Genomic DNA, 11,729 nt, shown 5'->3' with positions numbered 1-11,729 from the left:
GCGGCTCAGCATCACTAATCCTCAGGGAAACGCAAATGAAAACACAGCGAGGGACCCCCACGCCTGTTAGGAAGGCTGTTATCGAAAAGGTCAGCGGGAAGCGTCGTCGAGGACGGGGAGAAGGGGGACCCCCAGTGACTGTTGGTGGGATTGCGAATTGGTGCAGCCACTACGGAAAACAGTTTAGAAGTTCCTCAAAAAATTAAAAGTAGAACTACATTTTTTACCCAGCAATTCTACTTCTGGGTATTTATCCAAAGAAAACTAAAACACTAATTCAACAAGATATATGCACCCCTATGTTCACTGCAGTGCTATTTACAATAGCAAAGATATGGAAGCAACAGATAAAGAAGTCATGGTATATATATACAATGGAATATTACTTAGGGATAAAAAATGAAATCTTACCATTTGAAATGACGTGGATGGACCTGGAGGGTATTATGCTAAGCGAAATAAGTCAGATAAAGAAAAACAAATACCATATGATTTCATTTATATGTGGAATCTAAAGAACAAAATAAACAAACAAAATTAAAACAGGCTCATAGATACAGAGAACAAACTGGTGATTGCTAGATGGGAGGGAGTTTGGGGAGCTGGGTGAAAAGGTGAAGGGATTAAGAAGTACAAATTGGCAGTTACAAAACAGGCACAGCATAGGTAATACAGTCAGTAGTGTTTTAATAACTGTGTATGGTGCCAGGTGAGTACTGGACTAATTGGGATCATAAACCGTTATGTGTCTCACCACTATGCTGTACACCTGAAACTAATATAATGTTAAATGTCAAGCATAATTAAAAAGGAGTACAATGTGGAATAAAATACAATATATACTCATTGTCAATAATCTAGAGAAATTAAATTTACCTATAATTCCACTGGGAAAAAACCTCTCTTAACACAGTGGTGTCTATTCTTGCCCTGCTTATTCTATGCATATGAAACTATAAGAATTACTCCCGCCACCCTATCTATTACCTTCCCTGCTTTAATTTAGCCTCTGGAAACTTCCCTCTTATCTTCAAAGATCAGTGTGGGTGGAGAGGAATTTTCACTCAAAAGGCTAATCAGCTCTTTTTTCTGCTTCTGTAGATATGCTTGCTGCATAGGTTGTACTCGAAATTAACTAAAGACTAATCTTCTCTTTCGCTTGTTCTGGCTAAACAACAAATGTAACTGCCTGTACCCCCTAGCAACTCCCTCACTTTGTAAACACCTGCAGACAAATTTATCAATCAGCCCATGCCAAATAAGGAATGTTGCAACTGAGCTCCGGCCCAGATCTTCAGAGTGCTGACTTCTCTGGGGCCACAGGCATAATAAACCTCAGTTCTCCAACTCTCCAAGTGCTGCTTGGTTTCTTGCCAGTCTGATTTTTGCAACTTTTCTGCCACAAGGGAAATACACCAAAGCAAAAATTTGACCTGGTTCAAAGTAAAACAAAACAAAACAAAACAAAACAAAAATTTCTTGAATTTCAGAGCTTCTGCTATAGTTTCTTGGTGTCACCAAGGTTTAGTGGCTCTGCTTTAGGACAAGATATTGTAGTGGGCCTTAGGTCTCTGCACCAGTAGAAGCAACAAAAGTGCTTTGTAAAGGATGCAGAATTCAAAATACACCGTGGGTCTGAATTCAGGAAAAAATTATATTGCTTTTAAAATGCGGATTTAAAGTATTACCTCTGAGAATCTTTGCTTTCCTTGAAAGGGGGAGGAATGTGTGTATGTCAAATAGAGAGGCTATGGACACTGGTCAAATAGTGCAGAGCCATCCCTGCATTGTTCTGCTGAAGCTCCTGCCTTATTATTATCAACTGAATAATTCCCAGTTTGGTCACTGTACCGCTGAGTTACTGCTGGGTGACTGTTGACACAATTGGCTTGCTATTTCAAATTTTAAACTACATTAATACTTGGAATAAGCAATGCATTCTCACTCTAGTCTCAGCCACTGAGTTTGTCTCCTTGGTTTCTCATGTATCCATTCTAAGATAATCCATACTTGCTCACACTCACACATTCCTTTTAGTTTGGCTCAGAGGTACAAAAAGCTTTGGTGTAGGAAGGCTGTATATGTGAAAACGGAGATATTCTATTTGATTGGCAATTTAAATGATTTTAAGGGCTTATCTCAATGAACCACTTCCTGAGTTACTCCAGCCAGAAACCAGGGAATCGCCTCTGATCCTGCCTTCGTCTGTACTCTCCACATAAAACAAATGTTAATTCTACTCCCATCGTCCATCACTTTGGTCTCCTCTTTTCTCCCTGCTGCCACGCCCCAGCATCATCCTCACAGATTAAAAAGAGAGCCTCTCAAACCATCTTCTTGCCTCCAACTTCTCATTGCAACCCATCCTTTCCCCCAAATGCCACCAGATTTCTTATTCCCGAAGCATAGCTCTGATATCTCATGCCTTCTGAAAAATAAACTTTTAATGGAATCTCCTGCCTCTAGAGTAACATTCTAACTTCTCAGTACAGATTTTTTCCTGAGAACTTTGAACTCAACTCCGATTCCCGAAAGGGCTCATTAGACTCTCCCTAGGAGCTAATTCAATTTGTTGATTTCCCGCCGCGCCCCTCCCCTCCCCTCCACAACTGTTGGAAGATGGCGCCAGATTCCATTACTCACAGGTTCAAAAAAACAACAAAGCACATGCACTCATCCGATTCTGGTTTTCACTCGTATTGTACAGGCCCTGGACTCATCTTGAACCAATCAGTGTCACCAGGGAGAAGTGGTGATTTGATTGGCAGGCCTGAAGGGGAAGGGCCTTGGCGCAAACCTCTTTCACCCCAACAAGGTGATGGAGGGACGGCGCAAAAAGAAGGTTGGGGCTTTTGCAGGAATGGAGGGAAACAAATGCTGGAGATGCGAACAGCTGTTCTCCTGGTGCCTCGCCCACTGTCATCTCTGTGTGTCTGCCTAATGTGGTCCTCTCGGCCTGGAATATCCTTGTCTTTAGGGCTGCCTACCTACATCTAAGCTGACCTTTAAAGGCTACTTATTCCCTCTTCCTCTCCATCCTAATCAACCCCGAACTGGCCCAAAGCATACCCACTTAATTTCTCCATCTTCTTAGTGGACCACAGCACTCCTGGTGGGCCTTGGGTTGGAATTTGGGTGGGTCTCCCCTCCAAGGCTCTGAGGCTACCTTTGAGGGCACAAATGCAGTATTAATTATTTTGGGGTTCCTGGCTTGGCCTTCCTGGGCCCCTACTCAGCCGGCAGAATCTCCTTTTGAAAATAGTCGATATATTTGCTTGAACTGAATAGGCTACTTAAAAGAACAAGCTGTTTTCAAGCCTCCCCAAATATTTCAGATGCACTGTTTACACACTTGAGAATGTGTTCCAGTCATTGTAAGCTATTCATTAGTACAGGTCCCTTGAGGGACTCTCCGAGCTTGGGGGAGCAGTTGTGATGTCTCCACCTGGGGTCACTCCCACAGCTCAACACCACTGGTATGTTCCCAAACTTCTGGAGATGGATCTGGGCCTGGGGGTGAGGTTATCATTTAGGCGGTTCTAGAAAGGGGGCTCAGAAGGTTGAAGGGGCCTAAGCAAATCTCCTTTAGTGCTCCCAGAGCTCCCAGGCCAACTTTCCCACACCAGGGCTTTTTGGGCTTGTCTTCCGGTTCATTCCGCACCTCCCAACGAAAGAAATCACTTTCGTTTTCTAATTGCTCAGGTGAAATGGAAAGCTTCTAAATTCCCATTAGATGTTTAAATGGCTTGAGAACCTCTGTGAGGGCGTTGTTATCCAGCCTGAGCTTACACACCTCTGATTACAGAGTTCACCACCTTGTGAAATGGTTCTTTTTATCTTTGAATACCTGATTATCAGAATAGAACATTTTTTCTTATGTCTAACCAAAACTGCTTCCCTATTGCTTCTGCTTTGTGGTGTTGTGGGGTCACATGCAATGTGTTCAGAGACAGGTTCTAGATTTGTGTGTGTGTGTGTGTGTGTATGTGTGTGTGTGTGTGAGAGAGAGTGTGTGTGTGTGTGTGTGTGTGTGTGTGCGCGCGTGTGTCTGTGTATGTGTGAGAGAGAGAGAGAGAGAGAGAAACAGAGACAGAGAAGAGACATAGAGGGAGATGAAAAGGCCCACAGAGATCATGTAGTTCAGTGGTTCATGAGGTTTTGGGCAAGATTAATTCAGGAGCAATAAATACATTGAGGGAGCACATTTTTTTCCATTCAAAGTGAAGTTGGGACTTGATGTTTGAATAAATGTGCATTTACATAATTTCCTACGAAACACCCATTGAAATAAAAAGGAACCAAAAAGAGATGTCTTCTTCCTGAAACTAGGTACAGACCACAGCAGCATAGGACCACCTTGGTATCTCCAGATGCAAAATATTTAAACCAAAGTAAAAATGAAGACACCAAGAGAAAAATGCACAAGCTATTTTTTTCCACTGCCCCCCCATGACAAAAGGCCTATGAACTGCTTTTTTTTATGTGTCCTTTGTTTTCTATCTGTTGCTCCAAAGGCTAGGTTTCTTTTTCCTTTTCTTTCTTCTTCTTTTTTTAATCTTCTACATGGGATCATAGGCAATCTGCTTTTAGTTCTATTGGTGGTTATTTTTATGACGTTTAGCGCCATGCTTAAGCCTATATCTCAATTTTTAAACTTCAAAAAAGTGAAATGGTATCTTTGATTCATCCTCTGAGAGATAAAAAATTGTCACATTTACTCTTACCATTCGATTTTTTTTGTTTTCCAATTTTTTCCCTATCTATTTTAGATAAATTATGATTGTTTCTATATTGCATAGCTTTTCTTCCAAGATCTGTACCTGACAGAGTTTCACTTCAAAGAAGGCCCAGGCTCAGTTTCACAAGTGAATGGATTATTTCAAACTTTAAAGGAGCACATAATTCCTATGCTATTTAAATTATTCCGGAACAAAAGGAAGAAAGAAAATTGTCCTAATTTTTTAAAATTATTTTTTCTATTTTTTAGATAATGTGTAGATAAAATTTTCTATGTGAAAATTCAACAATATAACATATAAGCAAAATGCGGTGAATACATACAATGGAATATCATTCAGCTTTAAAAAGGAAAGAAATTCTGACACATGCTACCACATGGATGAACCTTGAAGACATTATGCTACATGAAATAAGTCAGTCACAAAAGGACAGATATTGTATGATATCACTTATATGAGGCGCCCAGAGTAGTCAAATAGATAGGTAGAAAGTAGAATGGTGGTTGCTGGGGACTGGCGGAAGGGAGCATTGGGTTATTGTTTAATGGATATGGAGTTTCAGTTTGGGAGGATAAGAAATTTCTGGAGATGGGTGGTGCTGATGGTTGCACAGCAATGTGAATGTACGTAATGCCACTGAACCGTATACTAAAAATAGTTAAAATAGTAAATTTTCTGAGCTATATATGTATCCACAATAAAAAAAAAATCAACTATATAGAAGTATATAGTTTAAAAGTAAAAGCTCACCATCTTCCTCCGTTTGCCCACTCATTTCTACCCCTCTCCCTGGAGGAAACAATTCATATGGATGATCCAAAATTTATTCAGTTAGCCCTTACTAAGGATATTTAGGTTGTATCTAGATTTTTGCTTTGGCAATGTTATAATGAACTCCCTTAAACACAATGTGGAGTGTTCTATATCTGTAGTATAGATCCCTGGATTATTCAATAAATGGTGTTCGACTAACTGGTTAATTCCCATAATTGCAAAAATAAATTTATGTCCTTATCTTACATCCAAGTAACTTTCAGGTGGATATGTTAAATATAGTCAATTTTAAAGAGAAAGCATAAGAAACCTGAAAATATACACCAATATCGATCCAACTTTGAGTTGGGAAAACACTTTCAAAGCATGATAACAAGGCAGAAACCGTAAAGAAAAGATTAATAGAGAGATCCTATTACAGTTTTAAACTTCAGCATATGCAAAAAGTCAAACAACTGAAAGGCTAATACTGTATGGGAAAAACTAATTTTTAAAATATCTAAATGACAAGTGGAAAGACCTATTAAAAATCCATAAGAAAAAGACAAACTTAACCATAGAAAATTAAGGAAAGTTTAGGAACAGGCAATAAATGAAGAATTATTTGTTTCTGCTTGAATGAAATAGACATGCTAATAAACAAGAATATTCCACTTCGCTAGTAATCTACAAAGGGTCAACTAATACAACATTTTTCATCTAACAAATTAGTAAAGATGGTAATTTTCAGTGTTGGCAAGTATATGGGAAAATAACACTCTCAGACCCTGAGAGTGTAAACTGGGCAATCTTTCTGGAGGGCAATATATCAGTATGCATTAAAAGCCTCTCCTTTTGACCTACATCACTTCTAGAAATTGTAGCTAAAGGAAATAATCAGAAATACAAAGATTAAACTATAAGGATATTACAGTGGCATATTTATAGTAGTGAGAAATTAAAAGCAATCTAAATGTCAAATAATAGAATAGGATAAATATATTATGGCACATTCACAGGCTAGAATGCAGGCATTAAAATAACTATTGAAGACTGTTAAGGACACAAGGAAATGCTTATCATGAATTGTTAAGTTAAAAAATAGCTTGAGTAGAATGATATCAGTTTTGTTTTTTAAAACATGTGCTTGTGTAGAAAAAGTTGGGAAGGAAGATAGTGATGGGCTTGAGAAGTCCCTGCTTGGAGGCCACCCTGTCCCAGGAGGGCACTTTGGGTGAGCGCCGGTGGCTTCTGCTTTCATACTGCAGCCCAGGAAGCTATGGCAAGAGCCTGGACATATAGCCCTGGGAGAGGTTCTGCTTCCACCGCAGAACCTGTAGGAAAGGCCAAGTGGATCCAAAAGTCACTATAGATACAATCAAGGGATGGTTGCTGCCACAGCTGATAATGTTATGATTTTGAACTCCTAGATAATGAAACTAACAGTAGCCAAAATTTATTGGGCAATTTATATATATATTTTCAGTTAATGCACCTAACATCCTAAGATATACTTCAAAGACAGGTATTAATTGTCCACGTTATTAATGAGGAAGCTGAGGCCCAGAAAGATTAGGCGACAAACTAGAAAGTGGGTGGATGAGCCGGCTTCAGACCCAGATAGATGTACCTTATTTTTGGCTGCTATGGCAGCCATTTACTCACGATGAGTAAATGAAAAAGAGTAAGTGAATGAAAGAAAGTTGCTTCTGGAATTGGATCCTTTTGGGAAAAGTGCCTCATAGCTTTTCACATGAAATTGCCCAGAACTGTCACTGTCCCCTGTACCTGTGGTCACTGGTACAAGATGGAACAGACGCAAACCCCTCAGGTCCTGCCAGATCCCACTGAAGGCCCCTCTTGGGTCAGAACTGGCCTGGGTTAACTCTTTTCTCTCCCTGCAGCTGAAAGCAGGCCCAGTAGAGGCAGCTGGGACAGGACCAGTGAGGTCTTAAGGATTCTCAAGGCCAGAACAGTTATTTCTCTTGTATTCAAGGACAAGCCTGTAAAATGGGACTCTGCTGTCTTTGTTTGGTACCTTCTGCCAAAGAATTTCTTGGGTAGCACCAGCCACTCCGCCGACTCCCAGCAAGTCCCATTTTATCCACGCAGTGCTCTATTCTTCAGGCAGGGCCCACGCCCTCTTTCTTGGTGAGTGCACCCTTCCCCTGCAACTGCCCTATCGCCATCCAGCACCCCCCTTTATATGCAGATAGCCCCCCTGAATCCTATCCCTAGCCAGCCTCCTTCCTGAGCCAGGTGCTAATCCCTAGCCCTCACCCTTAAACAGCCAGGAATCCTTTTTTCAGCCTATACCAGTTTATACCCTATACCAGCCAGGTCCCTGGTCCTTGTCACCAGCCTCTTCCCCCTTCCTTACCCATGTCCACTTCCCTAACCTTGTTCCTCAAGCTATACTGGCTAAGAATCAGGCCCCCTTTTCCCTTAACTTGCCTGTACTGCAGATCCCAGCCACGCCCTCTCTCAGCCAGGCCCCCTCACTTAGGCAGGCTCTCTTCATCTATTTATGTCTTTCACCCCAGCTGAGCTCCTTTCCCCAGCCAAGGCCAGCTTCCCAGGCCGGTTCCCTTCCCTGGCTAGGCAGGCTTCCCCTATAACCACCAGCTGAGCCACATTCCCAGCCAGTATCCTTAGCCTGTGCCCTCTCCTCACCTTGGCCCCTTCCCCTTTCCCCTGCCATGTCCCATTCATCCTCCTAGGCTGACCCTTTCCTCAATTTCCACTCTTCTTCCCAGCCAGGCACACTTCTATGGACTATGCTTCCCTTTCTGGCCTATTCTTTCCCCATTCAGTGTTCTCATCTCCAGTAAAAGGTCTCTTCTCGTACCCAAATACCTGGTTTTCTCAGGGACCTCCTCTTTTCAGCCAGCTGGCTATCTGAAACTTACCGAATTCACACATTTACACAGGATTTCCCTTTTTGTATTTTGGGAACACCCCGTCCCCTCCAAAAATAAACCAGTGACATTTCTTTACTCCTGAGGTGTAGCCTTGGACTACAGAGTTTGGAAGTAGGAGTTCTTTTTCATGCATAGCAATTAGAACATCCTTAAATGAAATCATTTCATTATATTTTTTTCAGAGTGAAGCATCAACTCGGGACAGCCTCAAGATAAAGCTCCTTCCTAAATGTTCCCTGGGAAACACTCCACTCCAGGCCACCACCAAGATGGTAGGCCCATTCCTCCTCCCAAAAGCCTCATCTGTCCCCTCCCAACTCCTGCTCCATAACCCCCCAGGATTTCTTTGTCAAAGTAAATCCTGTGATACAAACTCTATATGAACTAAGTCAACCACACAAAAATAGAGACCCAGGTATTTTTTAAACTGCTTTTATTTTGTAAACAAGTCGCATGTAAAAAGAAATTTAAATGTATGTGTTTTATTTTAGAACATTTGAAGTGTGCAAGGAATTTTTTAAAAGGAATTTAAGTAACTTCAGTGAAATACAAGATATGAAGATTAAAACAAATTTAAATTGTTTACTGTAAATCATTTCGCTTTTACTATTCTTTTGGCAAATTCAAAACAACAAGTCTGAAATATACAGACTTGTATATTTGCTCACTTTTTTGTCTCATGTCAATTGTAGATATAACAAAATGGGTCAAATACTTTAACACAGTTTAAGATCTTTTAAAAGTATTTTACTATCTCTAAGAATTAAGGAAAATTACCAAATTTACATTTTTCACACTTCATACAAATTGTAGATATAACAAAGTGGATCAACTACTTGAATAAAGTCCTACCCTTTTTTGTCTGTGAAAATAAAGGAAACTTACTAGTTCAGATCTCACCCCTTACAGCAAATTAGGCTTCCTATCAGTTTGTCTCTTTGCTTCATACCAGCTGTAGTTATAACGAAATGAATCAACAACTTGAGTAAAGTCATACCCTTTACTATCTTTAATAAAGAAAATTAAGTTGAGATCTTTCACATCTTAAAATAAACCTTACGTATCCTATCAGCGTATATTTATATATAAACCTATACTTAGCACTTACATCTAGCTTCTAAATTTAACAAACACTATTATTTAGAATCTAGCAAATATCAAAATAGGTAAAATAATTTGAAACCACACATATTTTTAGGGAAAAACAAAGCAAAATACTGGAGGAGCTCTTGTTCATAACTGGATACGTTTCTTGGTTAGGCAAACTTAAGTCAAAGGTGACCACAAACGGCCCACGCTACTTTATTTTTCAAAAAACTAAGCGAAAGGTATTCACAAAGCATTTCGAGCACGTAAAAGCCAACTTTATCTAAGTAATCCAATGTATTTATGGGACAATCCGAAGATTCCAAGCTAAACGGACATTTCCCAAGTTAATACAACTAACCAAGCTTCCATTTTGATCTCCAAATTATTTGTAACATGACCAATTCTCATGGGCGAGGGAGGCAGAGACCCTTAAGGGCAAGAAGTGGTTGGAACTGATCAAACTGACTCACTTAAAGTGAGTTGGCACAGGGCAATACAGACAGTGCCCTGTACCAACCACGTCCCTGCGCCCGGCCGGGCGAAGGAAGCAGAGAACCAAGAAAGGAGGCCGGCGGGGAGGTGCGAAAGCGGGGCGGGGCTGAATTTGGAGTACAACGAAGAAAGAAACACCCGAGAAAACCAAAAGAAAAGGCAAAGCCTACTGGGGAGATGCAGCGGCGGCTTCGGCTCCAGCAGCAACGAAGTGGCAGCGGCGGTGGCGACGACAGCATCGGTGGCAACGGCAGCGGCGACAGGAACGGCAGGGACAACGGCATCGGCGACAGGAACAGCAGTGGCAGCGGCATCGGTGACGGCAACGGCAGCGGCGGCAGGAACAGCAGTGGCATCGGCAACGGCATCGGCGACAGAAACGGCAACAGCAGGGACAGGGGCAGCGGCAGCGGTGACCGAAATGGTAACGGCAGCGACAGCGGCAACAGAAATGGCAAAATCAGCGGCAGCGGCGGAATCGGCGACGGGAGGGCGACCACGGCAGCCTAGAAGAGTCGCGGGGCGGCGCCCCCGACGGCTCCGGCTTCGAGCGGCTTGACCGAGTTGTAGTGCTCTCCGAGATGGCAGGCGAAGTGCATGTAGACCAGGATGACCGGCTTCTTGGTGTACTCTTCCCCGACGATGAAGACGGGCGCGTCGGCCTGGATCACCTCGATGGGCGTCTGCAGGACGTGCGACAGGGCTCTCAGCTCAATCTGGCCTCCCCATGTCGCGTTGCCCACGATGTCGTCACAGTAGCGCAGGAAGTCGTCGCGGGTGTAGGCATCGCCGGTCTCGGGGTCGCTGAAGAAGGGCAGAAAGTCGTCGACGTGCTTCCGCATGTAGTCGGCGGTGCGGCTCCGCAGGCTCTCCACGGTCACGGAGAACGCCAGCTGGTCTTGGATGGCCCGGTACATGCAGTGGCCGTCGCTCGGGATGTCCTTCAGCTCCAGATTCCTGGCCGACAAGATGGTGGCCAGCCGCTCCTCCTCGTCGCGGCGATAGCCGGCCAGGTGCTCCATCTGAGCCTCGGCGACCCTCTCCTGGCGCTCCCTCTCGAGCGCCACCCTTCTTTCGCGCCGTTTCTGGGCCTTCAGGATGCGAGGAGGCTGGTTCTCCAGATCCATCTTGGCCAGATCTTCAGTGACAGAGCTGAGGGCGCTGTTATCAGGAAACAGCTCCTGGAACTTCTCCAGCTCTTGCTGTTGCTTCTGCTCTAATTCGGCCTCGAGGCGAGCCACTTCAAGGAGCAACTGCTTTCTCTTCCTCTTATCGCTCTTAGGGACTTCATTCTTCATGATCACGATGCGGGCCTGCAGCTCTTTCTTTTCGCGTTCGTGGCGTCGTAGTATCCGCTGATACTCATCCTGCGACCTTTCCATGGCGTTGAACGGCAGGTGAGTACCGAAGTGTGATGGCGGCTGAAGGGCCCGTTACAGAGCAGACGAACAGCACACGTCTCCTCTCTCCCCTAGCCGCGGCAGCTCTGGTTACCTCAGCCGCCAGGAGCCCTCTCCTAGTCATCTCCCTCTCTGCTATTGGCTGCTGTTTGTCCACGGCCACGCCCATCCACGTGCCTGGCACTAGGATTGGCCGTTGGAAGACCCTAAATACGCTCCCAGTAGACCCCGTACCAACGGATGCTTCGGTCTCTGCGGGGTTCAAAATTCGGCTTGTAAAATTCCGCCTGTACATGTTATGTACAGTGATTGGGCTTGCATAATTTTTCTTGTAC

The 11,729-nt window shown here is 43.3% G+C and overlaps 2 protein-coding genes across 2 annotated transcripts in view; both read right to left on the bottom strand.

Moving 5' to 3' along the window:
- IGBP1 (immunoglobulin binding protein 1) overlaps window positions 1-10,362 on the bottom strand; it is a 46,263-nt gene extending 35,901 nt beyond the window's left edge. The window contains exon 1 of the mRNA XM_025044430.1: window positions 10,165-10,362. Within this exon, the coding sequence (XP_024900198.1) occupies window positions 10,165-10,362 (198 nt within the window). The remainder of the gene's footprint in view (window positions 1-10,164) is intronic.
- A 138-nt stretch (window positions 10,363-10,500) lies between these two features.
- OTUD6A (OTU deubiquitinase 6A) lies at window positions 10,501-11,425 on the bottom strand. Its single transcript, XM_006908518.2, has one exon. The coding sequence runs from the start codon at window positions 11,374-11,376 to the stop codon at window positions 10,501-10,503; it is 876 nt and encodes a 291-aa protein (XP_006908580.1). The 5' UTR covers window positions 11,377-11,425.
- Between the last annotated feature and the right edge of the window lie 304 nt (window positions 11,426-11,729).

Source organism: Pteropus alecto, unplaced genomic scaffold (assembly GCF_000325575.1).
Source record: "Pteropus alecto unplaced genomic scaffold, ASM32557v1 scaffold312, whole genome shotgun sequence".
NCBI lineage: Eukaryota > Metazoa > Chordata > Mammalia > Chiroptera > Pteropodidae > Pteropus > Pteropus alecto.
Note: the sequence above shows the minus strand (reverse complement) of the source record. Positions and strands in the feature narration are given on the sequence as shown.

Coding starts and splice junctions, on each gene's coding strand:
- OTUD6A (XM_006908518.2), bottom strand. CDS start 11,376: ATGGAAAGGTCGCAGGATGAGTATCAGCGGATACTACGACGCCACGAA.